General features: G+C 28.3%; 1 protein-coding gene across 1 annotated transcript; it reads right to left on the bottom strand.

Annotated features, from left to right (window-relative positions):
- Positions 1-9,427: 9,427 nt before the first annotated feature.
- On the bottom strand, positions 9,428-12,128 carry LOC136079182 (uncharacterized). The gene is made up of 3 exons (XM_065794904.1): positions 12,099-12,128; positions 11,282-11,881; positions 9,428-9,487 (listed from the first exon to the last, which is right to left on the bottom strand). Exons 1-3 carry the CDS (start codon positions 12,126-12,128, stop codon positions 9,428-9,430), a joined length of 690 nt encoding a protein of 229 aa, XP_065650976.1.
- Between the last annotated feature and the right edge of the window lie 4,720 nt (positions 12,129-16,848).

Below are 16,848 nucleotides of genomic sequence, written 5' to 3'. Positions count from 1 at the left end.
TTCATCAATAAATATTTTTAAAAATTTTTGGGGTAAGTAGTGTTTTTTAGAGTGCGAATGGAAAAGAATCCATTTGGATTTATTAATGTTAAGAGTTAACTTGTTACATTTGAACCAAGTATATATATTTTTAAGTTCATCATTTATTGTAGAAAAGAGTTTAAATATGTCATTGTTAGTTAGGAATAAGTTGGTGTTATGGCAAACATGATACTCATTAGTTTAAAGCTTTATTTAAGTTATTTATATAGATTAAAAACAAAAGTAGCCCTAGGATAGAACCTTGAGGAACACCTCAAGAATTATTTAGAAGATGCCTTTGGTTACCGTTATTATTGAAAACAAATTGTTTGCGCTTTGATAAGTAACTTCGAAGCCATTTTATAATTATATAGTTCCGTAGTATTTTAGTTTTTTGAGCAGGATTTCATGGTTGGCAGTATTGAATGCCTTCGACAAACCAATAAAAACACAGAAATTTAAATTTTTAAAAGGAGTTTCAGATTTCTCGTACAAACTGGATGATTGCACGTTCTGTTAAAGTGTTGTTTTTTGATTATTATTATTATGTAAAAGATTATTGTAAATAAGATAATTCGTATTATGTACTCTACTGTACATAATACGGTCTAAGATTTTTGAAAAAGTAGAAAGGATAGTTACAGGGCGATAGTTAGTAATATTGTTACATCATCATCATTTTTTTTAGTTATTTGAAAGCGCAAACTCATCATAAGATAATTCTGATTATATGTCAGATATAGCTTTTGACTTATGAATGCATTTGTTATCAACTATAATCATTTAGGGAGGGAGCCTGAAGATGTTTTTAGATTGTCAGTAATTTCTTGTATTACTTGCCAAGGGCGCTTATAATTATTTTTTAATTTGCCTAACATTCTAGAATAATAACTTTTTTTTAAGCGTTTACGAATTTTTCAAATTAAAATTTATTATTTTTTTAAATTTTCTCATTTCCATATGATTTGGTTGTTTTATAAAGATATTTTATAAACAAGTTCTGTTTTTAAATGCGTTTAAATTACGACGTTTAAATGCGTCGTTTCGATGTTTAAATGCGTCAAGGAACCAGATTGAATTCGAAATATTTTAATTAAAATACGTGTTATAAAGAGCAAATTAAATAATTGATACAACTGTACTTAATCATGCTCTAGAGAACTAAAACCGCGAGGAAATGCCTCAAGGTATGAAAGACTTTCTAAAAATCGATGGTGAAAAATTATAAAAACGTTACTTGTTACTAAATTAAGGAAATTTTATGCTCTATACGCTGGTTGCAAATTTAAAATTTTCCAAATTTTTTGCACTTCGTCCAGCTCAAATACTTACATATTCAGAACCTCTTGAAACCTGATGTTTTCTAAGTTATGATAATTATTTTAATATATGCAATACTTTACCCACTAATATTAGCTTTGAATCTTATAAAGCAAACAGGGTAAACAAATGAATTCTTTGCAGGCGTCTTACTCCAGACTGCCTCTTACTTTTTTTACCAACAATATATATATACATATATATATATATATATATATATATATATATATATATATATATATATATATATATATATATATATATATATATATATATATATATATATATATATATATATATATATATATATATATATATATATATATATATATATATATATATATATATATATATATATATATATATATATATATATATATATATATATATATATATATACATATATAATATATCCATTTTAAATTTCAAAAAAAAAAAAAACAACCTATAACAGTAAAAAAAAAAAACTTGTAAGGAAAATATAACCTATAAAAATGAAAAATAAACAAACCAAAGCTGCATGAATGAGCTGCAATTCCAATGTAAAGGGCAATCAGGATTCTCAGGAAGAAATGTAGTCTTTGGAATGAAAAGACATGTCAAATGAAATCACTCCTTACAACTTTCTCATTTAACCATTTCTTCTTCTTTATTATCAGGGAGACGACAGTATATTGGTAAATTAAGCACTTCAGGTTGTTGTTATTTTTTTCTCATAAGTCTCTGTAGAAAATGGAGTTAAATAGTTGTCACTGAAGCATTTTAACAAATGCAACCACATAAGTTCTTGCTTATAACATTTTCTGCTAGGCTCCTGTTTATTATATAAATCTGTTGCTGCTGCAATTGCGAAAAGAACACAATCAAGCCCACCTAATTGTTTTTGAAAATCTTTGAAGGGTATTTTTAACAGAGAATCTTTAACCTTCATAAGTGATCTTACTTGCATCTTTGCACAAAGACTTAAACCAGAATGTAAGGAGTAAAAAAGTTCTACTGAATTTTGATCCCTGCCTAAAAAGTTTGAAATATTAAGCCAATGCATTTCACCATTATGTAAAATTTGTATAAGTTCTCAAGTTTGTACTCTTAATAAAGTTTTGATCCAAGAATAGGGTCTTGCAATCCTTGCACACATAAAAACTGCTTGAATAAAAGTTGTAGTGCTTTATTGATACGCAAATCAGACATCTAATAAGAGTCTTTAATAGAAATTAATTTAAATTTAAAATTTAAGATCTATAACAGAGTGGTGCTTTTTTAATAACTTTTCTTTATCAGTAGTTTTATATGAAAATCATAAAATTGATGGTAAAGATTATTATATAATTCTTTTGTTTTTTTTTACTTTTGCTTTTTAATTTTTTAACAGGAGGGACTGTAGGCAAGCATATACTTGCTAGATAACCCAAAACATCTGTAGCTTGAATATTTGAGCAAAGAAAGATCTTTAGAGTTGACCATGTCATTTGATAAATACTTTGCAGACAAATTTGATAAAGGTTTTGTTTCAATAAATTTGTCATCTATAAGTTTGAAGGGTATATCTTTAATTTCTTTATTTATAGATTTCACTGTTCTTTCGGATAATCTTAATTTTGTCTATAATTGGACCAAAATATTTTCATTACAATTAAACTCACCTAGAGAAGATTAATCTGAAATATTAACACTTTTTTGATTTTGGGGTTGTTCATTTGAATTCAGACTGGATGGTAAAACAGATAATAGTGATTCAGAAAAGTCTGGCAAATCAGGCATTGACAATGGTTGCGCTTCAACATTTGAAATCAAAACTTTTCCCCCAGCCAACCAAAATTAATAAATTTAGTCTAACAAATCAAACTTTTCTTCAAATTCATTCATTTCACAAGAGGGAATAAATTGGTTTACAAAGAGGGGACAAATTAGTTTACAACGGTCCATGACAGTTTTAAATTTTTGGTCTAAAGTTTTTGTCACAGTTTTTTTAGTTAAGAAATGGAGAATATTAAAATCCTGATTATGCATAATATTTCTATTCTTTCGAGAAACCCAACTCCTTTTTTGATAGCTTGAATGCCAACGCTCTCTTACATCTTCGGCTTTAAAAATAAAATCACCATTTTTATAGCTATTGTGTGGCTACAAGAAATTTTTATAGTAACTTTCAAAGAACAACAACAAATATTATTTAAAATTATCAAATCAGCACGAGACTTTTTTAACTCTGCAATAATAATTAAAGCAGCATAGGCAATCAGTATTTTAAGAATTTTATCTGTAACTCCATCTTCTTCAGCCTCTCATTTATATGGCTCTTTAAAAAATTGATTAAATTCTATGAGTCATTTGTTCAAATTAACTTGTATGCAACAAAAGGATACATTTTATAGCCTCCGCCAAAGTAATTTTTATGGACAATACATTTTTAATTTTTTATTTATAAGACTCAGACCTATTATTAGTGTTATATTCAAGATTGACTTACTTAAGAGTTTTATAGTATGCCTTATACTTTACCTGGTGTGGTAAGCACCAATTTTGATTGTAATATATCATCACAACATCTAGTGCTACTGTAGCAAGCTGACCCAAAGTTGTATCAAACATTTTATTTGATTTTGCATACAGAACCGATTTAAATATTTTTTTTAGATGATCTTTTTCAATACTTCTTAAGGCATACTTATTCCAAAACCTATTAAATGCTTGTAAAACATGAAATTTACAAAGTTGAAATTCAGCTGAGGACATAACCGTGTAAACTAGCCCTATTTCTTTTAAGTCTTTATCAAGAACTATAACTTTTACTTTGTTAAGACTCAGTATGAGCTCAGTTTATGCAAACACATCCTGCAGGGTGCTTTCAGTTTCTTCTGCTATGAAAGCATAACCAACAGCTTGACCTGTTCCATTTCTGTCTTCAACCAATAAAGTAACTAAAGGCATTCTTAATTTGTTTGTGCAATATGTGCAATCAATAATTAAGGAAACTTCAGGAAACATTTCAAAGAACTGTTTCATGTCTCCGCTTATAAATAAAGGGAATTGCAGAACACTGTCTGGATCAACTTAAACAGATAACATAGCTTCAATATCTTTTCCACCTAAATTTAAAAATCCAACTTAAACATTACTAAAATATGTTATTTAGATCAAAATAAATTAGTGATTTAGCATTTATTAACTAATAATTAATTTAGCATTTATTGATTAATAATTAAGTCACTTCTCTTTGGATTATAAAGCACGTAAAATTTGATTAAGTCAGTGATTTAAACTTTTAATTTATATAAACAGGGGAACTCCATTGTTTTAAACATAAGCAAACTTGAATTATGATTTTTTAAAAAAACTTTTTTTTTTAAATAAACTTAATTCACTGTATACAAACCAATTCTAAGTCATAAGTTCTGCAAAACACATCAAAATTAAATAAGTAAAGTTTTCACAAAAGGACACAAAAGGGTTACAGAAGGACATAAGTTCATCAATCAAATAAGCTTTATTTGGTTTTTCAAATTGCGCTCTAGTGCAATTTTTTAATTTATGTTGAATAAATCTTTCGATGTTATAACTTTGCTTTTTTTATTTTGCAAATATTCTTTTAAAAAACAGACTTTCACCCCTTAATTTGAACATTGTGCTGAAATCATCCTTTACTTTTTCACTCAATTGGCGCTGTTCTGGGTAATGCATAAAAGCAGTTCTGAAAAAACACAAAAATAATTTATCTCAAACTTAAATACTCAAGAAACAAAAATAAATCAAAAATTAATAAAATTTACTAAACATATTGATGAATTATTATTAATTGTGGTATCAAGAAATGTCTTACAACTATTAATAAATGTCTTACAACTATTAATAATGTAAAATTATCCAGAATATAAACACTTATAGATTTTTTTGTGACTATCATCTATAACCTTATCAACTCTAACTATTTTATTAGCTTCTTTAAATCTTTTAATCTTAGTTCATTTTAAATGTGGTTCACTGTTTACCTTGGCTCTTAGTTTATGATTTAAAAGGTAAACATCTGGCAGAGATTTAACTATTAAAATCATTTCTAAAAGTACAGGGTAAGTAACTTATAAAATGTCACTACAAAAAAAAAAAAAAAATCAAAATATTATTAAAAATACCAATTCTTTTTTCCCTGAAGTAATGACTTAATGCATTTATCTAATTTGTAAACAAAAGGCAACTTAAACAAATGTTAATGTAGAGGCCTTACTTTGCAAATATTAAAACTGATTAGAAAAACTATTATAATAGTAACATATAAGTCTTTAGGCCGAGCGAATAAAAAAAAGCAATTGCTTTTACTCAGTAATTGGTTAGCTTTACGTGAATTTTTTTAGCAATTTTGCCTAAGTTTTTATTCACGTAAAGCTGAGTAACTTGCTTATCTTTACGCGAATAAAAATTTGTGCAAAACTGCTGAAGTTTTTATTCGCGTAAAACTGACCAATTACTGAGGAAAAGCAATTGCTTATTTTTATTCACCCGGCATTGTCTATCAGAAACTAAAAATATAAATATAATTTTAAAGAAATTTATTCTTAAAACTTCCGATTAGCTGTCATTTTTGACAAATGTTACCATGTTTACAAATATAAATAAATACAGTAGTGACTATACTGCATAAACTTACCAAATAGTACGGCCAAGTTAAGGAAACCTTACTGTAAGTTTTTCTTAACTTAACTTAATTTGTAATTAGCTACCTGTAAGCCTTATTGTTAGTTAATCACAAATATAGTATTGCCTAAAAAATAAGAAAAATTTATATTGAAAGAAAACAAAAACTTAATTTGTTACATTAGTTTAAAATACCATAGTGTATTTAAAAATAATATGTCATTTAAAGTATATATTTTTAAATATTGTATTAACTTCATAAATTTTAAAATAAAAAAAATTAATTTTCTAATGTTTTTTGACATAATTTTATATAAAATATAAATTTATGGATCTTATAGTTATTCTGATTGTCAAAATGTGTTATAACTTTATAAACAAAATTATTGTTACTATTAGAATGATTGATACTTAAAAATGATTGTTACTATTATTCATAACATATTGATGACTCAGTGGAGTTAAGGCAATTTTAAAACATTATAGCGTCTATGAAATTTTTTTGACTACGACATATTTCCGTTAAAATGATCAGATCTGTGAATTACGAAAGGACGAAAAAAGTTAAAATGATAAATTTAGCGGTATCATAATATATATGTTTGTAACGAAACGAGCCAGACCGAAGATTCTTTTCTTTTTAAAAAATCTTTTTAAAATCACGATCGCTCGTTCAAATTTGCACAAGATTTTAAACAAATACGCTTTTTAGGTGAAATAAACATCATCGTTTAATAATATGATCTGTTCTGATTGTTTGTTGGCAATTTTTCTTAATTATATGCTCTTTCTTGGTTGGTTTTCTTGCATTTTTTGTGAAAATTGATAGAAATATTGTATATTGGCAACTATATACAGTTAATATACGTCAGAACCAATTAGAACTAGGATCTATAGTGGGTTAAGGCACATTTTCAAAAGATTTTTACTAAATTAATGTTAACGCCGATGAGCGAAGTGATATAAAGTAGAGGCTGCCTTTGGGGGAGGCCATTCCGGATTTTGCCGGGGACTCAGGATTTTTAGGGCCTCATAATTTTAAAATTTAAATATATATTTTTTAATAAAAATATTAATATTTTTACATGTTTGTCAAATTTTTTTCTTTGGATTTGCGAACTTTGAACATTTGAACAATTTGAATGAGAAAAGCATACCAACCGGAATAAATATACTATAACTATGGATATACTCGTTTTTACATATTACTTTGGCTTTTTTACTTTCATTTAGTCAGTTCTGTTTTGTTTCTCCATCCTTGTTGGCGCAGAAGGAAATTACTTGCTACATCAAAACTCATCAGACAGTAATTATGACTGGGAGAAAGTTTGAGTCTGGTCATAATAAGAGAAAAAGAAAACTCGAGGAAGAAAAATACCTCGCCACTCAGAAGAATTCAATTTTGCGTCACCTTAAGCCACTGAATGATGCAAATACTCAAAAGATCGCTACTTCTAAAGTTGCACATCGTCCTCATCCTGATGATACTTAAACTTCCGCATTTACTCTTACGGTGAACAGACATGTTTTTATTGATCGAGGAAATTTTTTTTTTTTATAATACAAATTTAAAAGTAAAAATACAAGTTGCTATTAATTATTAAATATGGCTGTAACTATTAGTGAAATTCGAACAATGTTCAAGGAAATGTTTGCGGAGTACAAAAAAGATATAGTTTTACTAATAAAACAACAAGAAGAAAATATTCTTAAACTTATCAGTGCGAACGCAGAAATAACGAGCGACCGACAACAAAAAGCTGAAACAAACATTTATGACAGCATGGAAAAAATTAAACGATTGGAAAAGGATGTATTTAGTATAAAGAAAAGTTTAAATTTTTACGAGGAACTCATCGAAACAAAGGTCAAAAATAATATTGAGTCTATTGAAAAAAAAAGATTTTGTAAAACCGAAGCTCATATGAGCTTCGGTTTTGAAGTCAGTAAACTCATCGTTTTTATGATCATAAAAACGATGAGTTTATTGACTTGAAAAAAAAACTTAGGGAAATTAAGGATTGGTCACGAAGAAATAACCTTAGAATTGATGGCATTAAAGAAAATGAAAATGAAACATGGTCTGAAAGTGAATTAGAATTTATTAAACTTTTTGAGGAGACTTTAGGGGTGGAAAATGTGAGAATTGAACGAGCGCATCGTAGTGGACGCCGAGATGCAAAAACACCACGCACAATTATTATTAAGCTGTTACACTACAAAGATAAAGTAGAAATTTTAAAAAATTCTTCTTAATTAAAGGGTGAAAATATCTACATAAACAAAGATTTTTGCTTCGAAACAAACTTAATAAGAAAAGATCTTAGAGAAAAAATGAAAATTGAGCGGCAGCTTGGAAAATTTGCGTACATATCATATGATAAGCTGATTGTACGGGAGTGGGTGTCTAAGAAAACGAAGGAAATCCCGAATCCGTGTCAGTAAGAGTTAGGGATTTTTACTTTTCTTTTAACTGTTGCTAACTATTTTATTAACTATTTTGCGTTTATTTATATATGCTTTACTTTAAAATGGAGGAACACTTTATAATTAAATTTCTAGATGAAAATGTGGCACTCAGTGACGTCGATGACTCTAATAACTTTAATCAAAAAATATTTGAAAGCCAATACTATACAGTTATTGAATCTTCTCAATATCTTCAAAAAAATAAAAATAGTTTTTCAATTTTAAACATTAATATTCGAAGTTTAAATAAAAATTTTGAAAATCTAAGGTTTTTGTTGGATGAATTTAAACACGATTTTAAAATTATTTGTCTAACGAAAACTTGGTGTAAGCGTGGTAAAACAAATGCCCAATTTGAACTAATTAATTACTCATCAGTTCATCAACCACGTGGTTTTGGTGTTGGTGGGGGTGTATGTATTTTTGTTCACAACTTAATTAGTTATAATTTACGTTACGATCTCTGACATTATGCATTGAATTAATAAATAAAACCATAAAATATTTTTTATAAATGCCACATATAGACCTCCATCAACTAGCTTAAAAAAATTTAAAAACCATTTTAAACCATTCTTAACAAATATAAATAAAACCCGAAGTCATGCCTACTTAGTTGGGGATTTTAACATAGACCTTATAAACCATGCTTCCAATGATAATGTTAACAATGTTATAAATACTCTTCTACAAAATAATTTAATTCCGTCAATAAACAAGCCAAAGATAGTGACTAACAAATCTTCTACACTTCTTGATAATATAACAACTATTAACAATCTTAATAACCGTCTTTACACAGGCATAATCAAAACTGACTTATCGGATCATTTCCCAACATTTCTAGTTACTAACAATATATTATTTAACAGTATTCCTTCTCAATCCGTTATATTTAGGCGACAGATCAATGAAAACTTGGTAAAAAAATTTCAAAATCTTTTATAAGACAACGTTGATTGGAATTTGGTGTTGCAGTCACATGACGTTAACAACGCATATGATCTATTTTTAAATCAATTCTGCAAGCAATATGATCAAGCATTTCCTGAAAAAAAAATCATTGTAAAAACCAAAACTGTTTTAACTCCATGGATGTCTAACGGGTTACTAAAATCTTCAAAAAAACAAAAGTTATACGATAAGTACTTGAAAAAAAAAACTTATAAAAACGAAATGACATATAAAAATATATTTGAAAAAACAAAAAGGAACTCAAAAAAGCTTTATTATGCAAAGCTATTAAGTAAAGCCACCGGAAACACTAAAAAAACATTGAGTGTAATTAAAGAAATAATAGGAAAAAGCAATTATGCGAGAAACATTCTGCCAAAAAAAATAACAATTGATAGAACACAATTTATGGTAAATCAATTATTGCTGAAAAACTAAACAGTTTCTTTACTAATACTGGTCCGAATTTGGCATTAAAAATTCATATGAATTCAACACCATTTAAATCTTATTTAAAAAATTACGATTAAGTTATGGATGAACCTAATTTAAAACTAATTGAATTGCAAACCGCCTTTTTTTACCTTAAAGCTAACAAAAGTGCTGGATTTGATAAAATTAACGTTAATGTTGTAAAATCAGAATATAATATAACAGAACCCTCGTTATTTCATATATTTAATCTTTCACTTAAAACAGGTATCGTCCCTGAAAAGCTAAAAATTGCACAAATAACGCCGATATTTAAGTCCGGAGATGACTCAAATATCTCTTATTTAGATTATAGGCCAATATCTATTTTACCTTGTTTTTCAAAATTACTTGAGAGGATAATGTACAATAGGCTAATCACTTATCAGAAAACGACATGCTGTATTCAAAACAATTTGGTTTCAAAAAAAAATTCAACGGAGCATGCAGTGATTGAACTAGTAAATCAAATATCAAGAGCATTCAGTAGTAACAGCTTTACCTTAGGAGTTTTCATTGATCTGTCAAAAACTTTCGATACCGTTAATCATAATATACTAATAAAAAAACTTGAACACTATGGTGTAAAAAATAACAATTTACTTTGGTTCAAAAGTTATTTGACCGATAGAAAACAATTTTACAGTTTATGAATAAAAACAAACATTTCCAACTGCCGTAACTTGTGGGGTTAATTAGGGCTCTATTTTAGGACCACTGTTGTTCCTAGTGTATATTAATGATTTAAATTTAGCAACAGACCTATTAAATTGTATTCTTTTTGCAGATGACTCCAATCTTTTTTATTTCCAAAGTACAATTAACCCTAGTTCTTATATTTTACAACTGCAAGTTATTCAACTGCAAGATCAATCATATGATAATGAAGCAAACATGAAAGGGATTCATTCTGGAGTGCAAAAAAGAATAAGAGACATTAACCCTAGAGCGTTTTTTGTGCCATGTAGTGTCCACAGTTTGAACTTGATGGTATGTGATGCTGCAAAATCTTCTTCAAAAGCAGTGTCATTTTTTGGTTTGGTATAAGAAGTTTATAACTTTTTCTCAGGTTCTAATACCAGATGGGCCATTTTAATGAAATTAGTGCAAACTTTGACTTTGAAGCCACTGTCTGATACTCGATGAGAGTCTCGAGTGGAAAGCTTAAAGACATTAAAATATATATAATACCAAAGTTTATGATGCTCTAGCTGATATTGCTAACACTTCAGAGTATGACACATCTACCAAATTTCAGGCAAATAATCTTGCCAAGCAAATGTCTAAATTTACATTTATGGTAAGCTTGAGTGTATGGTATGACATTATTTCAAGCAGTGGCGGATTTACACATAGGTTTTAAATGTACATTAAGTATTTTTTTTATTTTGGATTTTTCATTGACTTAAAACTTAACCTTTCTGACTTTTAAAGACGCAAACTCATCAATTAAATCAGAACAGTCCAAGGACCGACTTATTTTATTTTCAATGGAAATTAAAGCTAATGCAGATAAGCGGTCTTGACCCATAGTGGAACGTAAATAGTTTTTTATGAGTTTTAATTTGGAAAATGACCTCTCTGCGCTTGCCACTGAAATAGGGGAAGTTAGTAAAATTCGTAGGGCAATAAATAAATTTGGAAAAATTTCGATTAAAGAATTTGCCGTAATATACTTCAAAATTTCCAGTGCATCTTTCGATTCCGCCGAAGCTTCCATTCTTAAAAATGTATTTATTTCCGAGTATAACTTTTCATGGTTCACGTCCGATTCTTCTGTACTAGGATTTCTCAGTGATATTTCTAAATTTTTACAACCATTCAACAATTCATTTGCATCTAAACTTCGCATTTTTTCGGTACGGGTTAAAAAACCTAATATTTTGTTGTATGAATCAAGCATTTTGAATCTTTCATTTAAGCTTACTAATGCAACATCAATTATTGCATTAAAAAAATCTACTTTATATTTAGACTTTCCATTTAGAGGTGTATCAGTTCCTTCATATTCAAGTGTCTTGTGTAATTTTCATATGTCTTGTTGTATATTCTTCATATGTCTTGTGCAACAGTAAAAATGTAAAGACAATATTATATAAAATAAATCAAAAAACAAACAAAAAGTCATTCAGTTAGGAGGATGGAAAAACAGAAAAAGCCTTTGAGACGTGTAGGTGTATATGGGCAAAGATATATTTGTCACAGTCATTGTCAATGTATATGAGACTAGAAACCGCATACTCTTTCATATGGTTGCCAGGCATTATGTATAACGCAAAAAAAAATTGCTACATGCATAATAATAGATGTATATGTAAAGTTGAATATTTTATAAAAATACTGTACGCATACATTATATTGAATTTTAATAAATGAGTTTCGTTGTTTATATTTATTGTACTAAGAAAATTTTTTTATATTGCTTGTACTAAGAAAAAAAAATGCGAGGCCACCTGAGCGCGAGGCCACCGGCAAATGCCTGCTTTGCCTGTGCTTAAAACCGCTGCTGATTTCAAGTAAATTTGGTCTGCAAAAAAATGCAGTCTCCAGACTATGATCTATCAACAGCACAAACCGAAATTGACCAACTACTTAAGAATTTTAATGACTTTCGTGATAAAGGAATTAAGGATGCCAAACTTTTTGCTATGGAAATTGCAGAAGAATTAGAAGTAAGTCCTCAGTTTGAAGCTGAAAACACAGTTCGTCCCCGAAAAAAAAAAACTCTTTTTTCCTATGAATCTGCAGACGAACCAATTTTAAATCCAGAAACACAGTATGTGGTGGAAGTTTTCAATATACTGGTAGATTAAGTGCTATCATCTTTAACAAGTCGATTTAATTAACTGAAAGAACTTTCTGAGCTTTTTGGATTCTTATATAAAATTCCAGAAGTCACCCAAAATACTGAAGCACTTAAGAAACATAGCAAGGATTTAGAGGTTGCCTAAACTGAAGATGGACATTCAGATGTGATTTCAAATCAATTATTTGATGAAATCAAAGCAATATCCAGTACGGTTCCAGGAAAATTGCTCCCTAAGGCACTGATCAAGTTTATTTTAGAAAATCACTACGAACAATCTTTTCCAAATTTAGTTATAGCATTGCGAATTTTATTGACATTGTCACTCACTGTTGCTTCCGCAGAAAGAGGTTTCTCAAATCTTAAATTAATTAAAACCTACTTAAGGTCAAATATGTCACAGTGCAGACTTACAGGCTTAGCTGAGATATCAATTGAAATTGACGAGTTAAAGAACATAGATATTAGTGCATTAGTTGAAACATTTGCTAATATTAAACCTCGTAAAGTCAAGTTTCAATGAAGTCATGACTATAATAATAATTTAATAAAAATAATTAGAAAAACTTTTTTTTTCATTTCAGGGCGGCCTCACATTTTGATCTTGCCCAGGGCTTCCAAAGTTCAAAGGCAGCCTCTGATCTAAAGACTCCAAAATGATGTTCTTTAGATTCACTATTAGGCGTAGTAAAAAGGTTTTGAAAATTTTATAAAAGAAAGAAAAGTTTCTTTTAATATTAAAAAAACCTGAAGCAAAAAAAACTATAACACCTAAAGCTCGTGTTTGTACTTAATACGCTGATAAAATCATGCCAATTTCAAATAATTCTTTAAAAAAGAATTCTTATAGTTCGTAAATTGTCTTAATTACACCGAGTAGGTTGAGGCCGTCACGTGATCGTAATGTTATCACTCCATTCGAAATGGTAGAATCCGTGAAATGTTCTGTAAACGTAAACATTAAGAAAACCTTTAAAAAAATGTTCAAATTATTTTTGTTTATTCTAGTTTAATTATCAATGTAAACATTTTTTACGCAGCCTTTTATTTCTAAGCACCTAATTAAGCTTTAGCATATAATAAATTATTGTTAATTAGTAAATAACTCTTTTAGTAAAACGTTTTAAGCATTGTTGAATGGATAATTTGTGATATCGTTGTATGTTTATAGTATATGTACGTTAATGAGCATGTCGAAATTTAGCAATAATAATAAATAAACGACATAAATTCCATATAAAAGTTATCTAGGCTTTATTATAACAGTCTGGCGGGTAATTTACGCAAAAAGTTGTATAGAATTCAAATTTAAAAGTCGAAAAAAGTAAAGAAGTGGTTAGGAAAATCTTTTACATTACTTTACGTTATGTTATTGTTTGAATAATTTAAAACAAAACAGGTTTTAAGCATTTTTATTATCAATTCTTAAAAACCTCTTGGTTTTTTTATATCCACTGCTTCGCATGATCTCTCAACTCTTTTATAACCACTTCTTCATGTGATACAATTTTTCTTAACTCTACAATACAATCCTTTTATCACTCATACAGCTAGCCTTACTACTTTTTAGCATAATCTAATAGAACAACAGCTTATTGGAAATCAATTTTAAATTCCAAAAAAAAAGGGAACTATGCCGTACTAATGTATGACCTAAATATTAAAATATATTTTTTCACTGATGTAAAAATTATTCGTTTTTTTGGCACGTTTGCAAAATGATTAACTTAAAACATTCTTAATAATCAAAAGTTCTTTGAGTATTTCTTTTTATTCTTCGTAATTTCATCACCTCATTCAACATGGCTGCTGATTGTTCATGTATATATATATATATATATATATATATATATATATATATATATATATATATATATATATCCAGTCATAAATATAACTATGATCAAGGTAAATATATCCATACGTCTGAATCCATCAAAGCTGTTGATTGAAAAGATTTATTTTCCAATAAGTCTACCAATCAATGCTACTCAACATTTTTAGACCAATATAATAAATTTTGTGATTCCTTTTTAAGTAAAAAATCCAATCCAATTAATAAAAAAAGACCCCCATGGAGAACAGTCTTCTCTGTCAAATTAAATATAAAAACAAACTTTGGCACTGTTATATATCATCAGATAGAAAATGCCAATCGCTTTACAATGAATATATCACTACAAAAAAAGCCCTTAAAACACAAACAAAGATATGTATTTGAACATTTGAACATTCACTTGCTACCAACAATAAGAATCCAAAATGCCTGTTTGCATACCTCAACAGGAAAAATACAGTCAAAAATGACATCTCAGATAATGGTACAAAATGAAGTATTACTAATAAAACTGAAATTGCAAACATACTTAATAAGCAATTTAGTTCAGTGTTTGAACAAGAAAATCAAAATAATCCACTTCCAAGTTTTAACTTTTGCATCAATGCTGTTGTTTCAGATTTTATAATTACACCAGCTACTGTTGAAAATATTTTGCGTTATTTAAACACTAACAAATCAATTGAGATAGATAGAGTTCATCCACGTGTATGAAAAGAATGTGCTTCGGCTTGGTCCTTACCACTTGCACTTCTGTTTCAACTATCACTTGATTCTGTAATTATTCCTAATGAATGGTCTTGTACCAACATTAGACCACTTTTTAAAAAAGGAAATAAAACAGATCCAGCCAATTACAGACTGATTTCTCTAACATCAGTGATATGCAAGAAAATGGAACACATCATAGAAAGTGCTATAATGAATCATCTATATGCCAATAAATTAATACATGTAAGTCAACATAGTGACATTTTGTTAAAAACAAAGCTTGTGTAATAAACCTCCTAGAAACACTTGATTTTGCAACTGAATCAGTTGCAAACAAACATCCTGTTGATATAATCTTTCTTGCTTTAGACAAAAGTCAAAAAGCTTTTGACAAAGTCCCTCACAAAAGACATTTAGATAAAGTATTCAAAAATGGAATTCAAGGCTAAACTCGCAAATGGTTAAACTTCTTTCTATCTAATCAAATACAACGTGTTGTTCTTGTTCTATCGATTTCAGAATGGGCTGATGTTGTAAGTGGAGTTCCACAAGGCTCAGTTCTTGGTCCAGTATTATTTGTTATTTATATCAATGACTTTCCTGACAATCTCTCCGTTCTACCTAAAATGTATGCTGATGACACTAAATTACTTGCAAAAATAAGTTTAAAAGATATCATGAACAGTATAAATATTGGAGTATATTTATACTGTTCTAGACAATGTTATATCTGATCTAGACAATGTTATTAACTAGACTAATACATGGCTAATGTGTCTTAATATAGATAAATGTAAAGTTATGCATGTTGGAAAAAAACAATCCAATCTTAGATGCAAAAAAATTTAATATCACCCTATTAGATCATAGACGTGAGCATGGCAATATGATTTAGCAATATAAAATATTACAAAACATCAATAATATACAATGGATTAAACCACAAATAGTTATTCCAGCTTGTGCTAATCAAACTTGAACACAAGTAAGATGGGAAATAATAAAAAATTATCAGCCTTTTTTACTAATCACTTTTTTACTAATCATATTGTCTCTAAATGGAATGACCTCCCCAAGCAGATAGCAAATGCCAAAGATGTAAAGTTGTTCAAGATATTGCTTGACAATATGGACAACTAATCAGCAAAACTGCAACAGGTCATCATTTTATGTTGACATGCTCTGCACTATTTAACCCTTGTTCAAATGTGCTGCAGATTTTCATACTACTTCTACTACTACTACTACTACTACTACTACTACTACTACTACTACTACTACTACTACTACTACTACTACTACTACTACTACTACTACTACTACTACTACTACTGCTACTACTACTACTACTACTACTACTACTGCTACTACTACTACTACTACTACTACTACTACTATTACTACTACTACTACTACTACTACTACTACTACTACTACTACTACAACTACTACTACTACTATATGTATATATAATATATATAAATGTATATATATTTATATATATATATATATATATATATATATATATATATATATATATATATATATATATATACACATAAATATATACATTTATATATTTATATAATATATACATTTATATATTTATACATTTATATAAATGTATATA

The sequence above is a fragment of the Hydra vulgaris genome, chromosome 04 (assembly GCF_038396675.1).
Source record: "Hydra vulgaris chromosome 04, alternate assembly HydraT2T_AEP".
Classification (NCBI taxonomy): domain Eukaryota; kingdom Metazoa; phylum Cnidaria; class Hydrozoa; order Anthoathecata; family Hydridae; genus Hydra; species Hydra vulgaris.
The sequence above is the reverse complement of the archived record's forward strand: the minus strand, read 5'-3'. Positions and strand labels throughout refer to the sequence as shown.

Excerpts from the sequence above, each read along its gene's own strand:
- LOC136079182 (XM_065794904.1), bottom strand. The coding sequence starts at position 12,128 with ATGCCTGGCAACCATATGAAAGAGTATGCG. Across the intron at positions 11,882-12,098 it reads ACCATATGAAAGAGTATGCG|ACACTTGAATATGAAGGAAC; the intron begins GTTTCTAGTCTC and ends AAATTACACAAG. Across the intron at positions 9,488-11,281 it reads CGTCTTTAAAAGTCAGAAAG|GAAATGCTTGATCATATTGC; the intron begins GTTAAGTTTTAA and ends TTTTTTTTTCAG.